Source organism: Neomonachus schauinslandi, chromosome 10, assembly GCF_002201575.2.
Source record: "Neomonachus schauinslandi chromosome 10, ASM220157v2, whole genome shotgun sequence".
Taxonomy (NCBI): Eukaryota; Metazoa; Chordata; class Mammalia; order Carnivora; family Phocidae; genus Neomonachus; species Neomonachus schauinslandi.
Window position 1 is genome coordinate 26493266 of NC_058412.1, and position 21524 is coordinate 26514789.

Genomic DNA, 21524 nt, shown 5'->3' on the forward strand with positions numbered 1-21524 from the left:
AGGGCAACTGGGAATGCTTCTAGAAGAGGGGACAATTAAGTAGAGTCTAAAAGATAAGGAGGAGTCAGGTAGGTGAGGGGGCCAAATGGAAAGAGTGTTCAGGCCATGGACACAGGATGGATAAAGCACAAGAGGACCCTGTATACTGAGGAAATGAATGGAATTCAGTGTAGCTGAATTCATAGCTGAGGTGAGATTCATAAAGGATAAGGCTTCAGAAGGAACAGGGGTCCTGCAATGGGAAGGAAATGGATAAATTTGATGAATGTTTACAAGGGAGGACCTCCAGGCCTGGATGTTTGGATGGGTGAAATGGGGGAGCACCAGCGAGGTTTCTGTTAAGGACCACTTGGTGAATGGAGGTATTGGGGGAGATGATGAATTTGATTTTGGACATTTCAAGTTTGAGTTGCCTGTGGAATCTACATGAGGATATATTGTAGTAGATGGTTTGGATAGTAGATAGATTTGTAGTAGATGGTTAGGAAATACAAATTTGGGTGACACCAGCATCTGACATGGTAAAACCATAGAGGAAGCGTGTATAGAATTAGTAAAGATGAGGAGGTTAAGACCAAACCTGAAAACATACCAATACTTAGGGGCGCCTGGGTGGCTCAGCCGTTAAGCGTCTGCCTTCGGCTCAGGTCATGATCCCAGGGTCCTGGGATCGAGCCCCGCATCGGGCTCCCTGCTCAGCCAGGAGCCTGCTTCTCCCTCTCCCGCTCCCCCTGCTTGTGTTCCCTCTCTCACTGTCTCTCTCTGTCAAATAAATAAATAAAATCTTTAAAAAAAAAAAAAAAAAGAAAGAAACAGACACACATGGGGGCGCCTGGGTGGCTCAGTCGTTAAGCGTCTGCCTTCGGCTCAGGTCATGATCCCAGGGTCCTGGGATCGAGCCCCACATCAGGCTCCCTGCTCCTCGGGGAGCCTGCTTCTCCCTCTCCCACTGCCCCTGCTTGTGTTCCTTCTCTCACTGTCTCTCTCTCTGTCAAATAAATAAATAAAATCTTTAAAAAAAAAAACAAAACCCTCAAATATATCTAACTCCAGATTCATTTTCTTTGTTCTTTCTGCCTCACAGAGTTGCTATTCCTGGCAAATCTGTTGTTCTCAAAACCAAGATGGTACTGAATTAATATTCTAGACAAAAATATAAAAAACAACAATCTGAAGACACTGGAGACTGACCAAAAACAGAGAGAAATTGGGGCACCTGGGTGGCTCAGTCGTTAAGTGTCTGCCTTCCGCTCAGGTCATGGTCCCAGGGTCCTGGGATCAAGCCCTGCATCGGGCTCCCTGCTCCTCGGGAAGCCTGCTTCTCCCTCTCCCACTCCCCCTGCTTGTGTTCCTTCTCTCGCTGTGTCTCTCTCTGTCAAATAAATAAATAAATCTTAAAAAAAAAAAAAAAAACCAATACTTAAAAGGCATAGAAAATGGAGTCTGTGCAGAATATTAAGTTGAAATGGGCAGAGAGGAAGGAGCACAATAGGTGAGTGAGATGTGATGGCAATCAAAGGAAGAATGAAATCTGTCCGTTGGGTTTAGCAACATGGAGCCTCTGAGTCACCTTGGTAAGAGTAGTGTCCTGTAGAAGAGAGGCGGGGTCCAAGCTAGATGGTAGTGTGTGGACAAGTGAACGGACAGTTCTTTGAAAGGTTGGTCATGGAGGAGAAAATTTTAAAGAGGGTAGAAGCCGGAAGGAAGTGGAGTTGAGGGGCTTTTACATGTTCAAGCTGGTAGGAATCTGATCATGTTAAAAGGCTGATAGGAAGAATTTGTTAGAGATCAAGAAGTTGGCTATAAGCTGAATTTAGACAGAATTTAAAACTCCCCTTGCAGTTTTTTACCCTATGCGTCCTTTTATCTTTTTTTATTCTAAATCAGTTCAAGTCCGTACTACTAATCACTCTGCTACTTCCGGGTTTCACTGTGGTCTTGTTATCCCAATGAGATTGCGCATTCCGATACAGCAGGACCCAGACTGTTCCCCCTGATTTTGGTTAGCACTTAGTTCCCTGTCTTAGAGAAAACCCTGAACAGATACTTTTAGCGCTCTCATGTGTTTCTTTGTTTATTTTTTGAGGAAATAACTAATGTCTCCTGTGTGCCAGAAATTATTCTAGATGCTAAGGATATAAAAATCACTAAGCCAGACATACCTCTTTTTCCCAAGGACTTTATAATCTTGGGAGATAGTTAATAAATAATAAAACACAAAAGCAAAGTAATTATAGAATACTTATATAATCTATATAATATAATCTATATATGATATATATAATTATATATAATATATAACATATATAATAATTATATATAATAATTATATAGATAATAATCCTGAGTGACTATATATATATATGTATGTGTGCATATATATATATATTCTTCTCCCTGAATTCTTTCCATTGTTGGGGAGAACACCCATAAGCAATTGGAGAGTTAAATGACTTAAGATGGGAAGAAGAAGATAATAATAGAGACTGTTGTTTTCTTCATGTAGTGACTTCTTTGTTGACTGTTTCTTTTTTTTTTTTTTTTAAAGATTTTATTTATTTTTTCGAGTGAGAGAGAATGAGAGATAGCACGAGAGGGAAGAGGGTCAGAGGGTCAGGGAGAAGCAGACTCCCTGCTCAGCAGGGAGCCCGACGTGGGACTCGATCCCAGGAATCCAGGATCATGACCTGAGCCGAAGGCAATCGCCTAACCGACTGAGCCACCCAGGTGCCCTGTTGACTGTTTCTAAAGTCAGCAGGAATATGATGGTTCTAATGGGCTGTGTGTTTTGGGAGTTTTGTTGGTTGGTTGTTACTTAGCATTTGAGAAACTAACCAACTCTCCACATTTTCTCTGTTCCCTTTTAGTCATTTGCCATCTTCCATGTATGAATGGCGGCCAGTGCAGTTCAAGGGACAAATGCCAGTGCCCTCCAAATTTCACAGGGAAGCTTTGTCAGATCCCAGTCCATGGTGCCAGCATGCCGAAGCTGTATCAGCATTCCCAGCAGTCAGGCAAGGCATTGGGAACGCATGTAGTCCACTCCACACATACCTTGCCTCTGACCATGACTAGCCAACAAGGAGTCAAAGGTAAGCTTATTTATTTTCTTTTTGCCCATTCGTCGGACTTCTGGTAACCTGCCAAACCCATACGGAAGCAAATATCTGCACACGGCAGGGCTGGTATTGAAACAGAAAGAAGTATGTGATCTGTGGCCCAAGAAGTGGCAGCAGGGACAGAAGATGGGCCCACCTTTGTGGCTGCAGTACTTTCTAGGCCATAGAGATTTGGAATCCAGGAAACAAACCAGAAAGGAGCCCATCCTTCTCTGCTGGCTCTGAGCACCAAGAGCTGTTACACGCACATTTCTGGCAGGGAAACAAAGATGAGCAAGGCTGTGTTCAGGCCCATACAGGACGAATAAACTAGTGGATCATATACTACCCGCTGGCGAATACCTAGTTTATTTTGTAGTTGAAGAGTGCTTGGTTTTAGTTATAAACAATCAGTTAACCTCACTGGGCTTCAGTTTATTCATCTGTAGAGGAAGGTAAACTAGGTCACTTGGAGCTCAGAAATTCTTTTTTTTTTTTTTAAAGATTTTATTTATTTATTTGACAGAGAGACACAGCGAGAGAGGGAACACAAGCAGGGGGAGTGGGAGAGGGAGAAGCAGGCTTCCCGCCGAGCAGGGAGCCCGATGCGGGGCTCGATCCCAGGACCCTGGGATCATGACCTGAGCCGAAGGCAGACGCTTAACGACTGAGCCATCCAGGCGCCCCGGACCTCAGAAATTCTATGACTAACTCATTCTTTTTAAACTTGGCATCTCTTCCATGCCCAGATTTTGAAAAAGGGTCAGAGAAGTGTGACTGGCCTTTACTCTGTAAAACTTGAATGTTAGCATCAGAAGATGAAATTGTATTTGAAAGCTGCAGAAAGTAAATACAGATATAAAATATCACACATAGGTCTTTGGTGAGGCCCAAGACGCACACGAGTACGTCCACACTCTGCTGTTCAGGCTAAGAGAATTACGCTTGGTGAAATTGTTATTTCCTCTGTTGATGTAGAATGGTGAATCTTCCAAGTTTGGCAATGGAAACTCTGAGAGATGCAAAAGTAATCAAACTCTTGAGTCTTTACTACTATCCTTTGATAAAATGTACCCACCTATGACCACAGGCTGCATGGATTTCATAGTTTTCTGACTCTGAAAAAATTTTTGTCTCATGAATGTGTTACTGGGAGAGGCTTTAATTTCTCTTTATACTTCCAGTTTTATCCCTTAAAATACATAAATTTGGGTCTAGTTTGTGTTTTGGAAGTACCCTCTTATTCTCCAGAGTTGATGGCTATGCAGCAAAAATGCATATACACTCTGTATATTTTATCCCCGGGGTGGTATATATGCCTATAAATACATACGTGTGTACTTACTATTTCCTCTCATGCTGACTCGCATGTTAGTTATTCATGACTAAGTTTTTCTCCTGATCTCTTTTAGTGAAATTTCCTCCCAACATAGTCAATATCCATGTGAAGCACCCTCCTGAGGCTTCAGTCCAGATACATCAGGTTTCAAGAATCGATGGCCCAACAGGCCAGAAGGCAAAGGAAGCTCAACCAGGCCAATCCCAAATCTCTTACCAAGGGCTTCCCGTCCAGAAGACCCAGACAGTACATTCCACATACTCCCACCAGCAAGTCATCCCCCATGTCTATCCTGTGGCCGCTAAGACGCAGCTTGGCCGGTGCTTCCAGGAAACCATTGGGTCACAGGTAAGCAACACTGTCTAGCCCATGTTAGGAACACCTTCTAGATATGGTTTCATATTAGTAGGAAAGCCAGACTTGGTAAGATGATCTTCTACAGAAGGGGTTGGCAAACTGACCCACGGGCCTGTTTTTGTAAATAAAGTTTTACTGGAACACAGACACATCCATTCATTTACGTATGTGTATCCTTGCTTTCATGCTATTGATGATAAAATTATGTAGTGTCGGTGAGATCATTTGATAGCCACATCCTAAAGTGTGGTCTGCAAAGCCCTGTACAGAAAAAGTTTGCTGTCCTCATTCTATAATATTAAGTCGTGACCTTTCCTAATTGCTCCTGGAAGTCCATGATTGCCTGCTTATATATTTTTTCACTTAAGGTAATTTGTGCCTGAAACGTGTCGGGCATGAGATGTGGTATGGTGAGATGTATTCTGCAAAGATGTTTGAAAACCTTTCTGCCTTTCTGCAGTAGCTTGCAGGTTGTAGGTAGAGAGGAAATTTGACCCCTTTTTGTACTAATAACTTGGCATCTTTTCTCTCCTGATAAAAAATTCATAACTAGAATGGCAGTGCAAGAGTTGTTTGAAATGCATTTTAATATTGAATTTACATGTAACTTTAGGCCTATATTTATATCATAATGTGGGAGAAAGGCTGAATTTTCTTTAAAACTCATTGTTGAATGTACATAGGAAAGGCAATATAAATATATTGGTTCCTCTACCCCAATTACTTTGTGCTACTTGTTTGGGATCACATGATAATGATGTTGATTTGTCCTATGGTTCTCCTCTTGTCATTTGATGTGGTTTGGATCCCCCATGAGAGGATGGGGTAACTGTATTATTATTTAGCTGTTGTTACCTCAATATTAAAAAAAAATTTTGTGTGTGGGAAGTACTTGTAGGTAATAGAATCAATTATTACTGCTTTAGAAACCTAGAAAATACTTTTTAGGTACTGGACAAGACCATGGTAGGGTTATAATCTTTCTTCCAGGGCAGTAAGACAAAATTGGTTTATAGACCCAAACAGAAAAGAGCACCCATGTAGATAGAGTTAAGGGTCTTGGCTACAGCCATGGGCCCAGCACTGTGCTAGGAAACCAGCTTCCTTATCTGTAAGGTAGAGATAAGAATATGGAGGTCTATCAAGATGAGACAAGGTAATGTGAGCCCCGCTTTGCAAACGTTAGAGAACTCTGCAAATATTAGCTTAGAAGATACTTATCTATCCAGATAGTCAAACTTAAAAATAAAGTAGGTGATTGCTTATGTCCTGTAATTTCAGTAAAGCAAGGAAGGCTTGATTGCCCAAACACAACCTTTATCACCTGCCAGCAGATACCTGAAATATGCCCACTGAAGGGCACCTTTTCTTTGCTCAGTTGAAGACCGGGCTTAAGCAAATGCTTTTTGGGGAAGAAACATTATCAATTTAAATTTAGCTTAGAAGTGAAGACTGGATTCTTGTGCTAAGGGCAGGTTTATTTTTTTTTAAGATTTTATTTATTTGACAGAGAGAGAGCACAAATAGGCAGAGCGGCAAGCAGAGGGAGAGGGAGAAGCAGGCTATTCACTGAGCAGGGCGCCAGATGTGGGACTTAACCCAGGACACTGGGATCATGACCTGAGCCGAAGGCAGACACTTAACCGACTGAGCCACCCAGGCACCCTGCTAAGGGCAGGTTTTGATAGGGGCAGTGGGCAGAACATAAACTTCATACTTCACAGTGTTGCCCTGGGTTAGCTTTGGAGAGAGAGGATGATTTTGGTGCCATTTGCATTGTTTAGTCATTCCAGCTTGGGTTGGTCATGAGAAAGGAAAAAGCAGGTCCTTTTAAAACTACATGCCCAGTATCTTTCTCCCTAATTTCCAAGTTGGAACACAGAGCCTAAAAAGCAAGAAAATGAGGCATTAACAAACTTAGAATTTTTGTATAATAGTAGGGAGATGACTGCTAACTAGAAAGGGTAAAAACAAACTATTTACCTTTAAGCCTAAGCTGGACAATGCAGTCAAAATGAATTGGATAGTTGGAGTTACCCAAATAATTCGAACTCCGTGGAATACTTTTGCCTTATCTGGATACTTTTCTGACTTTTGGTGTGAATGATCCAGACAGTGATCTCAGTTCTTAATTTATTTTGCATGTGTAGTCACTAATACACAGCTTCAAAATAAGACCTGTTTTCAGAAAACATTCTCAGTGTATATTTGTCTTCTTGTTACTGAGAAGTGTTGCTGGGTGCCTGTGATTGCCCAGTTAATTTGTGTAATTAGGATGATCTAGGTATTTAAAAATACACACTACTGGGGTGCTTGGGTGGCTCAGTTGGTTAAATGTCTGCCTTCGGCTCAGGTCATGATCCCAGGGTCCTGGGATCGAGTCTGGTGTCGGGGCTTCTTGCTCAACGGGGAGCCTGCTTCTCCCTCTTCCTTTATCCCTCCCCCTGCTTGTGCTCTGTCTCTGTCTTTCTCAAATAAATAAATAGAATCTTTTTAAAAAAAAATATGCGCTACTGGTAAATAGTCAATAGTATATAAGATGTATCCTACAAGGGTGTTGGAAAATACGTGTACTTTTTGCTGTGGTTAGTTTATAAACAAAACTCCAGGAGATGTAGGTAGATTTTGAATGAATTGCAGAAACAACTGCATAAATGCTCACTCAGAGCACATTGCTTTGCTCAGTTTGTAACACTCTTATTAAGCTGCAGATTTTGGCTCTTGGGACTTTGAATGCCTTAGAGTCATCAGTAAGCACCTGTGTTTATGTGCTGCCATAAACAGTCATATAGAGAACAAATTTGGCATAATTTGCCCTTGTTTCTATGGCATATTCTAGTAATTAGACGGTAAACTTGGGGTTGAAAACCCAACATGAGCTGTGATCATGTACTTAATTCAGGGAATCTTTGTACAGTAGAATTTCAGGAACTGCTTGGATGGTGGAGGAAAATGTATGACTGGCTAGGTGAGCAAGCTTGCACAGAAGAGGGGGAGAATAATTAAACAAAGGGAAGAGAACAATACAAGAAATGGAGAAAGGAGTGTCAGGAAAGACCAGAGAAGTGAAATAGCTTGGGATCCCTGGCATGCATCGGCACAGATAATTGAAGCCCCTTACACCTGAGGCATAGTGCAATATAAACTACTTGGTGTCAAGGTAATAATATTCATGAAGCCCCCTTAACCAGGCAGGCAAAGTCAGAATCATTAGAAGTACGACAGCTGATGTGATGTGCCTCCCAGCGTGATACAGTGTGGAGTTTACACATCATCCTTGAAGTCTTCTTGCCAAAAATGTTTAACCTGAATCTAATCAAGCCCTTACACCTTAATCTCTCCAGCTCATAGGGAATGAGGAAGCCAACTAAAAATACCACAGACCTGCCTCCTCCATCAGATTCATAATGTAGGATATTATTGCCTGGTTTCTTCAAAAAATCTTCTCATGGGAAAAAAAAAAAGGCAGAGTGACTTTTCTAGAAAGAGACAAAGAGACACAATAACAAATGTAACATATGAAGCTTAATCAAATCCTGGTTAGAAAAACACACATGGAACACCTGGCTCTAAAGGGCATTTGGGGAACAATTGGGGAAATCTAAATAGGACTGGATATTAGATGATACTTTGGAATTACTAATATTTAGGTATGATAATGATGTTGGGGTTATGTAGGACCGTGTCCTTATTCTTGAGAGGTGAATGTTGAAAGTTTTAGGGGTAAAATGCCATGATGTCTATAATTTATTTTCAAATGCATTTTACACAGAAATATGGCAAAATTTTGACTGTTGTTGACTCTGAGAGGTGAGTATTCAAGTGATCACTGTGTTATTCTTTGAATAAGAGTATTTGAAAACTTCTTGAGGAAAAGAAACAGAAAAATGATCATTTTCTCGACTTGAGAGTAATTGAATTTTAAGCTGAACTTAAAAGTTGTAACTTTGATACATTTTATGAATTTTAAGAAAGTAATTTTGGAAGTTTCAACTTAGGAAAGAATGGGGTGGGTGGATGTGGAAATGGTAGACACGAGGAGGGCCAGGGAACAGAAGTTGGCCTTGGTCCATTTGTGAATTGACCAGGGTCCAGTCTAAGAAGTGAAGTTGAAAATAAAGATGAATCTCTGAGCTTTTGTGAAGAATCAAGCATCAGGATTTGATTATGGGCTGTGGCAAAGAAAAAGATGGTGATGAGTTGGACCATTCTGAAATTCCTTGCTTCAGAAATCAGATAAATGCTCACTCTCATTGATTAACTGACCCCGGGGGAGGATTGTAAGGTGAAGATGAGTAACTACATCTTTGTTTTAAGCAGCCCCATCCTTGACTGACATCAAGAATGGTGTATTCTTGCGTATCAATTGGGAAACCCAGTGTTGTTACAGAGATGGAATGAGAATGGATGAATGGACAAGATTTAGCAGGCAACAAGTAGATCTAGTGGTGATAAAATCATGAGAACAGAGGACATCTCTTCGGCTTGTATTATGAAGAGAAAAGAGCAGGAATAATGTGATTGGAAATTTACAATGTTTTTCACTTTGACAGAGTGTGTTAAGATACAAGGGCGGGAGGTGAAGTGGGGAGGAGGAATCCATCCTATTGTTAGTTACTGTTACAGAAAGTGATGTTCCATCTTTTGAGTCCTAAAAATAATTTCTTGTTCTTCAGACCATATAAAGTATTTATTTCTGTGTGAATCGGCTGGGTACAGGCATCATTAAATTCATGTTAAAGTATTAAAAGGATAGAAAATAATGGAACGTATGGTGTGGCTAAGAGGACTGGGTTTCTTGAATGTCAATCAAATTTGAAGCAGTCAGCAAGTTATAATTTTGGCAGTTAGGTATCTGTGCTACCTGAAGTAAATTGTGATACATGTTTGAAAACATTTTGGAGGGTTTGCTTACTGTATAGATCAAATTAGAATTACATCTCCAATGGCTACAATTACCAACTACTTTTAGGAAAAATCTCATGTTATTTCAAATGCTTAAAACTTGAACATTTCCATGCTAGTTTTCATCTCTAAGGAGAGGCCAAATTTCAGAAAATACCCCTCCAATTTCTTTTTCCATCACAGGGACATTGAATATGTATACCTTTTCCATTGTACACGGGTTTCCTTTGTTTTAAATTGGTTCTCTTAACAGTGACCTAAATTTGAAACTTACTTGGCATTTGAGTTTTTGGTTGTTTTAAGCATGTTTTATTTGTTGCCCAGTTGCTGGAAACAAACATTTGCAGTGACCTAATGATGCCAGATGGTATGAAAAGACCTTGTCTGAGAAGTGTTTAGAATCATGATGTAGGGCTTGGGGTCCAGTGTCCATGCTTGGGTCTGCCATTGCCCAGTTGTGCAGTCATGTGCTCTTTGTTAAACATGGGAACATGCCCCTTAATTAGACACAGACATTACAAAACGAGACAAAAAATTCAAGTACTTCAAGACCTTCCTGTTGCAAATGCCAAAAGAGCAGAAAATTCCACATATAAACACCTGAGTTAACTAAGAACAGAAATACTGGAAAACCTGAAGTAGGTGTAAACAGAAAAGATATTTTTAGTACAGTGCTTTAGCACAGATAAAGATGATCAAACAACATGCAAACCCACTTTTGTAGTTTGCAAGTATAAAATGTCCATAAGTTAAAAAAAAAAACCCATAAGAAACAAACTCTAAGATTAAATTCTCTAATATGCATTCTGTAGAAGAAAATAATCCTTATGTGGATTAGGAAGAAGAGAAAGAAGCAGTACTTGCTGTGAAGTCCAGAAATTATTGGAAAAGCCTTTCTTTCCTTTAATTCCTGCTCATACAAATAATAAGAGCTGGGGCAAAACTGAGTTAAAGCACCCAAGAATTATTTGGGGGATCCTCTTAGAGGTTCCAGAAGTTGTTCTAACAGTTCTCTTTAGACAGGAAAAATGGAAACAGAATGGGCCTTTGGAGAAATAATTGGATATAATTGGAAATAGGTCTTTTTTGGCAGATAAATTCAATAACATCCCCAGTCTCTAAACCTTAGTAATAAGACACACACACACACACACAGTTTTTGAAGGGTCAAACAGATGCACTTAACTTTTGTTTTAAAAAAATTTTTTTAAGTAAACATGGAGAAATTAACAGGAGAGTGTGAGCTCATCAAAGTGGAAACTATCCTAATTATGGCTGAAAGTACTTTTTAAAAAAGTCTCAATTCTTCTGTGACAGGACTTTGAAGAAAAATATTTCTTGGTTTCTACCACACAGAAGCCGATGAGAAAGTAGGGAAACAGATACCAGGCCTGTCAGTCCCACGTGGCAGAAAAAAAATACAGATGGATGCATAGACAGCCATGTGGATTGTTACCGCTCTACATATAGAGACAGAGACCAGACTTTGAGAATCTCTTCTCAGTGATGGAAAATGAATTTAGTGCTCAATTAAAGGGTCTGGGACATTAAGTTCTGCTTAGAAATCTTTAGTTTTCCGCAGAGTCGCCTCTACTGTGACCGTTAGTGTTGTTGGAATGAGGTGTAAAGCTAAGATGAAATAGCTGGTTGAGGATATTCTGATGGGGATGGTGCCAGAATCATTGTAACACTTTTCATATGGGTTATTTCCCTCAACTGAGGCCACAAGCGACATGAGCTGAGACTTCTTTTTTTTTTTTTTTTAAGATTTTTTATTTATTTGTCTGAGAGAGAGAATGAGAGACAGAGAGCATGAGAGGGAGGAGGGTCAGAGGGAGAAGCAGACTCCCTGCCGAGCAGGGAGCCCGATGTGGGACTGGATCCCAGGACCCCAGGATCATGACCTGAGCCGAAGGCAGTTGCTTAACCAACTGAGCCACCCAGGCGCCCTGGAGCTGAGACTTCTAAAGAAGGAATAACGATAAGACATTTTGCCAAAGACGCTTGGCCCCTCGCAGATGTATTATCCCCTTCTGTGGGAAGGGGGACGGAGTGTCCCAGGCAGGGTCACCAGTGGGTACAGGTGTGCATGCGGCCCTCGCCCCTTCCCCATTTGCTCAGCCACATGCTTTGAGGGGCAGGGCCGTCCCAGGTGAACTTGGCCTTCATCTTCTTGCAGACCTACTGCTGGGCAGTGACTGGGGAAGGCTGGGCCAGGGCTACCAGGCATCTGCCTTCTCTGTGAGCAGAGAGCCCCACTGGGGTGTGCTGATTGCATTTACTGAAGTTTGGCTTCCTTCGGGTGGAATAAGTCATTAACACCAGGCACTTCCTATGACATCTGGGTTTTTCTTCAGTATCCCACTCAAATACTCCTTTGGCATAATCTAAGAAGTACTTAATTGAGTGTTAGTGAGTCTGGTTGTCTCCAGTGGCTCTAAAGTGGCCACCTTGCCGAAGTTTACCTGTGTCAATAGCAGAGGTATCCCTGAACGTGTCCCACACATATCAGTGATGGGAGCCTGGAGCTCTCCAGCAGTGGCTGGTCTTGTTCCAGCAGCCTCTGCCAGACCTCCTTCGTGCAGGGCCCCTCTTCCTTCGAGTTGAAAGGATCAGTAAAGACAGGGATAAGATCCAAAGGGAGAAAGAGCTGCAGGAAAGGGAGCATGTGTGCATGTCACTGGGCTTCTGCCAGGGGCAGGGAGAACTGCTAGTTTGACTTGGACTGAGTGTGGGACTGAGACATTAGGATAATCAAAATATAGATTCTTAGAACTGAAGTAGAGTCTTTCAGAGAACGGACGATGACCCAGACATTACCCTTCCTACTGCCTAATACCGTTCTTCACCCAGGCCAGAGTCTCCTGGGCGCCTACGAGTGTCCAGAAGTGTTCACTCCTTTGAGTGTTCACACCGCTTGACCTGTTTCTTAGACACGTTTACATTTCCTGGGTCCTCCTCAAGCCCCTGATCTCAGATGATTTTCATTTTATTGGCAATGAAAATGCCTTTATCATGACATGGAATATCAAATTTCCTTGTTTTATACCTCTAGGCTCACTAAAATAATATATCCTATTAATAATTAGACTCCCATGTTTGCTGAGCAACAGGCATTGAAATGAATTATGGGGCAGTTGAGATGGAAGCATGTGAGGTCAGTTCAGATACTGGCAACGTGGCATGATTTTGTGGTCATGATATTTGACGATGACAATTCTGAGTATGTTGGAAGTAGTTTTAAGGGACCAAGGCTTGAGTTGCCAGTTGATTTGGGCTCTGTACATTACAAAAATGTTTAAGGAGTTGCAGCTGATATCCTAGGGTCTGTTGTTTCTTGGCTTTGTCTACATGATCCCTTAGAATTGAGATTTGCTAAAACAAAGTGGAATCATCTGGTTTACTTAAAAAAAAATCGAAATAAACCTCAGTCCCCTGGAATCTGACCCATAAATTTGTGGAGAACAAAGCAGCATTGCCCTGTGTTGAGAGATTACAGAATGACTCCCCTGCGCTGCCCTGCCCCTTCTCCCACAATGATGATAGTACAGGGTTCTTTTTCTTTCTCATCCTTCCATTTTTTTTCTCCTGTTGTCTCCTTTTATATATCAGAAAAGGTATATATAAGATAGAATATTCTGTCGCATTGAGGTCTTTGTTTATGAGACTGTCTTTATTCTAGTGATGCTGTTGTGCAAACAGACTTGCAATTTCTATTTTGAAGTAGTTGTTTCGGAATCCGTTTATGAGCTGCATAAGAAAATTAGACTGTCTTTGATCTTCTGCAGCTCACTCATTTGCTAGAGTCTCAAAGGATCGAAGGCTTCCAATGGTCAGTCAATTCAGCCTCCAGCAAGCAAGGATTTGCACCATTGAGGATATTTAAAATAGTATGTCTTCAGCCCTGAAGAGAATTCTGAAATCCAGACAGAGGAGCTCTAAATATTTTGAATGAAAACAGCAATGCTTTCAAGATGACACTTTGAAGAGGTCTGGTTTAGAATGTTCAGGCTTTAACGGAGTTGTTCAGAAAATGGTATGAACGTTCTGGGGCTTAGGGGCAGGCATCCTAGTAAGACAGTGCATTTGTATAAAATTGATAGCTGATGGAGAATGTTGACATTTATGACCTTACTTGACCTTTAAAACACAAGGAAAAGTTGGTATATTTGTCTCCCATTTACTTATGTGAAACCCCAGGCTCAGAAGTAGGGACTAGCTCTGTTGGGGTTTCCAGGTCCATAGATCTTTCTCTGTTTTGCAAACTCACCATATCTCTGGCCCTCGGTTTTGTTCGTTTTTCAAATAACTTTGGCTGAGAAGACTACCATGGCCTCTTTTAGCCCTGCAGTCCTCTGATTGTGATAATTTTGACATCTTTCTTCTTTTCCACCATGGTCCTACGTGCCGCTGAGAGTTACATATGCACAGGATCTGTGGACAGAGCAAACTGCACAAACATCAAATACATCAAGACCTACAATGATCTCCCAAATCCAGCCTGACCCGAGAGCCTCCACTCCAATGTTGGCTCCTCCAAAAAGCCTTCCAATCCTTCAGCCCACGTTCTCTCTCTCCTCCCTGAACTCTTACTGCATTTGGAATCCAATCAGACCATTTTGAATGTAATTATCTTCAAATTGTTGTTTTTGATCCTCTTTTCCCCACAAGGCTGTGCTGCTTGTGAGGGCAGGGCCATTTAGGAATTGAGCTCAGTGCTGGGCAGAGAGGAATAGTCAGTAAATATGTTATTAGGTTCAGCCAGGTTGTGCGGCAGTCCTAAATGAACATTTTGCAGAGAGCTCTGTGCTAGATCTCTCTGAGCTTCAGGCTGATGGGCTTCCACCATGTTAATGCTTGCTGTCTGGAATATGTGGCCTCCTTAATTCCTACAATGGGGAGAAAGAGGTGCTGCAGGGGACACTCCTTTTCCTACAACCCTTGTTTCAGAATGAGTCACTTGGCCCTGCCTGTCAGGGCTATGGACTCAATTGTGGCCCTCCCAAAACATATGTTGAAATCTCAAATTCCAATGTGACTTTATTTGGAGATAGAGTCAATAAGGAGGTAATTAAGATTCAGTGAGATTATAAGGGTGGAACCTTGAGATGACAGAATTAGTGTCCTTTTAAGAAGTGATACCCGAGAACTCCCGACTCCTGTTCTCTGCCATATGTGGACACAGCAAGATGGCAGCCTCCTACAAGCAAGGAAGAAAGACCTCACTGGAATTGGCCATGCTCATACGTCTTGCCCTTTAGGCCTGTAGAACTGTGGGAAAATGGTCTTCTGTTATTTAAGCCCCCCAGTCTGGGATATTTTGTTAACAGTAGTCTGAGCTGACTGATGGTAGTTAGGAAGCCGGCATATGCGGGGAAGCTGGGACAAGTGGTTCTTTGGTGAGCAGTGAATGTTCCCACCACAAGCGGCAGAGTGTGGTCAAGACAGACCTGGTTTCCTGCTCCCAGGGAACTAAAGAAACCTATTAATATGATTTGTGGCATTTAGTTTTTCTACACTATTTGCAACCAAACCACAGGTAATTATTAGTTTTGAGTTCTGTGTACTTGGATAAGGCACAGAAAACCTGGGAGCGTAACCAGATGAGGCACGTGTTAAAATTTGCACAATGGTATGAGGCCCAAAATGTTTTTTGTTCCTTGCATGATCTCTACATAGACAAAAAAGAACCTGAGAAGCACTGAAGCTTAATATAGAAAATTTCCCTCAATACAGTTGTAGAAAGAAGCATTGGGGAAAAGAGGCCTTTATGGTCATCATTTTGGGAGTGATCCGGTTGTCATGGTAATAACAACTATGTCTGTATGCCCCTCTTTATTTCCCCCTCAACACGAGTCTGTCTTTTTAGTCACATCCTTGGTAATGGAACTTTGAATAAATTTCATGTTCTCACCATCGAGTGTTAGGATTTATGATGTGATTTGTGTTGTTTTGCTGCAAGGACAGACTAACGGGAATTATTATGTCAGAATATAATCATGACAGTACTTATTCTTTTCACAATGTAAGAATAGCAAGATACATATATCACGACTGTTGAAATGCTCAAATCATGGTAGAGATGGAGGAAATATCTCAAATTTAATTGTTTCGTTAGAAAAGATGTCAAGCAGAATCAGAAGTTTCATGCTTAGGAATTTTTTTCCCCCTTTGTAGGTTACTTTTTAAAACCGTTTCTGCCTTCGTGTAACTTTTAAAATACCATTTCATAAACTAAAGTAGTTGTCTGGAATTCCTTGAAGCCCATGGTTTGGCTTCAGCAGGCTTTAAACAAATACACTGTCAGAAATCAATGTGGATACGTTTCCAGCAGTTAATGCCCTAGTCACAGTAGATATTTTGTAAAATCAATAGCCTGAAATATCAGAGGATTATGGTTGTATCAGATACCCCAAATGCCTAACATTGTTTTAATTACTCTAATAAAAGAAAGCTGGGTGGATTAAAAAAAAAAAAAAAAAAAAACCTTGCCTATAAAGAATGTTCTGCTCAAGCCAAAGCAAATTTTTTACAAGTTCTTTTAGAAAATCTGGAAGTATTTAAGCGTTTTCCTCTTCTTATGAGACAATGCCTGTTACACCGCCAGTGCTCTGTCGTACGATATTCTCCTTTATGACAACAGGCTTTTAGGACAAGTTGATCACATATGTTGCTCTAGTTGCATTAATGATAGGCTTAGATATTTGGACCCTCTTTCCTACTGGCACATAGAAATAAACATATTTTAATGTTCTAGTGCATGGACACTGAAGAGCTCTCCCGAGGTTTTCCAGTTTAGTTTGGGGCCACGGTCGGTCCAGAGGCTACAGGAACTCCGTTTAGCTTGGAAGATGGGCAGAAGTCACTTTGCCGGAGTGGAGATGTGTTTGTATCATAGTGAAAAAGATTGATGATAGGAATAAAGAAGAGCTGTGACAGAAGTTTGGATGAATCCACCCCATTATATACAGTTAGAACTTTCCCCGTAAGGGACCTCATTCTGGTTTTTACGAAAAGAAGTCCAGGATTTCCAAAAAAGGGATTCACATTCTTCAACCAAATTTAGAGTACTGAGGGTAGAGCTTCTGTTTGCCAGAAAACCTCAGTTTTGTGCCAGAACGTTGGAATAAGATCTTCTAGCTCTGGATGGAGATGAACATCTCAACTGCATAGGTGGGATAATTTACAGGACACCCATGCAGTATGGGTTGATCAGTCATAACGTGACTTTATAATGGGTCACAGCTCAAGATATGCAAAATCTGCATCTCCATGACTATCTTGAATAATTTCTGATACTTTGCCTCTTGATAATCACAATGCAATTCGTTATAATTACTATAATCTAGAAAATAGCTGTTTAAGAGCTGAGACTATTTTCAGGAAGACAGAGCTACCTTTTTTTTGTGAATACTGGCTATCAGGAAAGGGGTGAGCATGAAGTAGGGTCAGGAAGAGGAGACCCATACTGATTATCACTGATCACACTGATCTAGGCCAGGGTGTGCTGTTAGGACTGGCAAACAGGCAGCATCATGTAATGTCCTGTATCCATCTGGCCAGACAGGGGACATTTAAGGAACACTGACCTTCATAGGATTTCCCTGACATGGCAAACCGTTCCACTCCTAGCTCCCTGGTTATTCTCTACCTCTGCACTGGAGCCTTTATAAAATCATAGAATGTAGGCACATCATTGAGAATTAGCATCCTTAAAACTTTGTTGATGAGGAAGCTAAAGTCCAGAGAAGTGAATTAGTTTACTTCATGTCTGGTATTGACTTTGCGGTTGGTGAGGACTAGAACTGAGCTTTGTGGTTCCTACTTCAGTGTTCTTTGTACTATTTCATCCTGGCTCTTAGGCCATCTCTTTTGGACATGGAGTATTCACAAGAAACCATTGCTATCTGTATACATTGGCTCAGGCTGCCATAACAAAATACCGTAGTCCGGGTAGCTTACACAACCGAAACTTACTTTCTTACAGCTGGAGAGACTGGAAGTCAGATCGAGATGCTCACAGATTCAGTTCCTGGTGGGGCTGTTTTCCTGGTGTCCAAACACCCACCTTCTTGATGTGCTCACGTGGTAGAAAGAGAGGGAATCTGTGCTCTGTCTTCATTCCCCTCCTTCTAAGGACACTAATCCCATCATGGTGGCTCCACTCTCATGACTTCATTTAAACCTAATTACTTCCCCTCTAGAGAACAGACTGAGGGTTGATAGAGGGGAGTGGGCGGGGGATGGTCTCAATGGATGATGAATATTAAGGAGGGCACTAAATGCCACTTATGATGGGCACTGTTATATGTAAGTGATGAGTCACTAAATTCTACTCCTGAAACCAGTATTCCACTGTATGTTAACTAACTAGAATTTAAATAAAAATTTGAAAAAAAATTAATTAAAAATAAATAAATAAATTAGGCATAGTAAGAGATTAGCAATTATAACAATATACTGTAATAAAAGTTATATGAATATGGAAAAAAATAAAAATAAACCTAATTACTTCCCAAAGGCTCCACCTCCCTGTGTCATCACATTAGAGCTCAGGGCTTCAGCATAGGGATTTGGGGGATGAGGCACATATTCAGTGTATAACACCAGCTGAACCTAGAAGGACAGATATATTTCTGGGACCTGTTTTAGTGAGTTCCATGTTCTGCAGTGTTTTATGACTAAGCCCTGGGTGCTTGTAGGCAAGAGGTGCAGAGTGGGCTCTGCTATTTTGGCTTCATGGTCTTGATCTTTTGGCACCAAGACATGGTGGGTGACCAAAAGGATCTGGATGTCCCCAAAGTGAAATTTGCTACTTGAACATTGATATTAACTGGTTGAATTATGTAATTCAGTGACATCATGTGTTTCTTGAGGAGAATTAAAATGAAATCCATACAGTTAGAAATCTTCCATAGCATTTATTCTTTGAGCATTTATTTTTTCACTAGCCAGAGCACTTTTGTGAAAACTTGAACATTTTTAGCAAAATTGTAATATCTTCTTTTTCTTTTCACATTTCTTTTTTTTTTTTTTTAAAGATTTTATTTATTTATTTGACAGAGAGAGAGAGACAGAAAAGAGAGGGAACACAAGCAGGGGGAGTGGGAGAGGGAGAAGCAGGCCTCCCGCGGAGCAGGGAGCCTGACGCGGGGCTCAATCTCAGGACCCTGGGATCATGACCTGAGCTGAAGGCAGACGCTTAATGATTGAGCCACCCAGGCGCCCCTTCTTTTCACATTTCTGTATCTAAATTATTTTTATATCTCTTTTCTTGATAAATTGAATCTGGGACATTGTATACTGAATAATTGTTAGGTTACTTAGTCCTTTGTTAAATCAACCCGGGTTTCTAGGTGAGGGTCCTGGAGAAAGGGATCTAACATTGTGAGCCTAGTGCATGCTGGCCATCTAACTGTCTCATATGTATTGTCTCAGTCCTCTTGAGAGCTCTGTGAAAATGGGCATTTTTAGTTATGTTTTATAGAGGAGAATATAGGCAATGAGAGGTTGAGAGTTTTGCCGTGGTAATAATATATGTGGTAACTGGTCAAGTCAGCCAACGTCAACCCGTGTTGGTCCAGCCTCAAAAGCTGTGCTCTTACCATTTACTCTGTTATGGATCATCTTTACACTACTCACTTGGTCCACAGGGACTGTGATTGTGTGGAAAGGTCAATTTCACCTTCAGAGAGCACCAATTCTAATGGACACAGAGATGCCTGGGTGTGTGCTTTGTGGGGGATAGCATTTGTTGGGGAAAGAGCTCTTTTTGTGCTGAACTTAAAAACTCCCTTGTGGGGCACCTGGGTGGCTCAGTTGGTTAAGTGTCTGCCTTTGGCTCAAGTCATGATCCTGGAGTCCCTGGATGGAGCCCTGCATTAGGCTCCTTGCTCAGCAGGGAGTCTCCTTCTCCCTCTGCCCCTCACCCCGCTCATGGGCACGCACACGAGATCTCTCTCTCTCACATAAATAAATAAAATCTTTAAAAAAAATAAAACCTCCCTTGTGCTCTTTCCTTGAGGAGAAGTATTGCTACTAGTCCTTTAATAATTATCCAATTTTGGGTTTTTTTTGGTCCTCTGATAACCTTTCATGTTGACTTTAAATGTAATTTCTTCCTCCCCCCACTCCCCCATGAACAATATACTCTATGCTGATAATTCTTTTTTTCTTTTTTTTTTTTTTATTAAAGATTTTATTTATTTTTTAGAGAGCGAGCGAGAGAGAAACAGCATGAGAGGGGAGAGGCTCAGAGGGAGAAGCAGGCTCCCCGCTGAGCCGGGAGCCCGATGTGGGACTCGATCCCAGGACCCTGGGATCATGACCTGAGCCGAAGGCAGACGCTTAACCATCTGAGCCACCCAGGCGCCCCTCTTTTTTACTCTTGAGGGGAAGTTGCAGATGTAGAAAACTATACTTATATAAAAACAATTTTTTCCTTCTCTTTCTCCTCCTCTTTATCAATATTTCTGTGTTTGCCATTACTTCAAAGATGCCAGATATTTCCCTGGAAGCAATCCAAAACTTTTTGCTTTGGGAAAAGAAACTATCTTCTGATCAATTTGGTACCTAACCACAAACTGAATCCCAAATTTGGAAAATTCTCCATGGCTCAGCTCTGCCTCATTCTCTGACTTTCCCCACCCACTCTCTCTGTTCCTCTGTCTTTGGCCTGCCTTCCTCCACCCTTCCCCTCCCACCCACCTGCCCCTGGGTCCTCTCCCAGTTGGTGGTCAGTCTTGGGCTTAGCTAGAGCTGCTCCATCTCTTTGGAATCTGTCTCTCTAGTCCAGCGGCTGAGTCACTGTCTTGTTTCAGCTCTTGCTTAAACACAGTCCTGCATACTCTTGCAAGAGTTGCAGTGAGTCAGCCTTCTCTGTTCTTTCATGTTTTACTTCAGTGCATTTAAAAAATCTGTATCACTTCAACATTTTTAAGTTGTATTTTTTTTTGGCTCCAGTCCCTTATTCTCTTTGGGAAAACATTCTTTATTTAAACTCAGTATTTTATGCTTTATTATAGAATGGTTCCTGATCACAAAGTAAAACGAGTTCTGTACGTGTGATAAATGATAATTCCCAAGAGTATTTTGATATTGTCATTTTAAAATGTCTTAAATAGGAAAACTAAATAGTAGGTCCTTGACATGGTGGCCATCTCCATCGAGTGGCCCTTTTACTAGTGGAATATCTGAACCGTTTTAATAAATGTATGCTAGGAAGCTAACAGATAGCCAGCTCTTGAACATTTTCTAGGTTGTACTCAACACGGGACACCAGCTGAGAGGGCAGACGAGGATTCAGCCCACGCTCTGTTTACTGAATGCTATGTCCTGATGCACAACACATCTTAAGGGTCACTTTTTTCCAGTCCCTGCACAGGAGCTGAAGGGATAGGGCAGACAGACATCATTTAATCTCGCCACAATCCTTTGCTGTTGGGATTATTGTCCCATTGTCCCATTATTAGCCCAGAGAGGCTGGACAGTCTGGTGAACATCTCACTGCTCCTGAGAGAGAGTGGGGATTTAGATCCAGGTTTGCTAATTATAATCCAGCACCCTCTTCTTTTACCCACCACTGGATCTTCCTTCCCCAGATCCCGGCAAAACACAGCAAACACTCTTAGAATGAGGATACTGTGGGTACTAGTAATTTTAAGGCATGAAAATTAAATCTTATGAAGCCATGCTCCGATATTTATCACAACCTCCTCAAATTACCATTCATCTCTGGAGCATCTCCAGTGGTGAGTTTTTAATGGACAAAAATGACGGGCCTTGGTTGCCAAATGGTAAGTTTTGAACTATCATTCCTGCTCATG

At 41.3% G+C, this 21524-nt stretch overlaps 1 protein-coding gene across 24 annotated transcripts in view; it reads left to right on the forward strand.

Annotated features, from left to right (window-relative positions):
- Nucleotides 1–21524, forward strand: part of LTBP1 (latent transforming growth factor beta binding protein 1) — a 350994-nt gene that overhangs the window by 154678 nt on the left and 174792 nt on the right. For all 24 annotated transcript variants that reach the window (XM_044918765.1, XM_021697673.2, XM_044918773.1 and 21 more), the window contains 2 exons: nucleotides 2868–3092; nucleotides 4511–4785. In XM_044918765.1, coding sequence (XP_044774700.1) covers nucleotides 2868–3092; nucleotides 4511–4785 — 500 coding nt within the window. The remainder of the gene's footprint in view (nucleotides 1–2867; nucleotides 3093–4510; nucleotides 4786–21524) is intronic.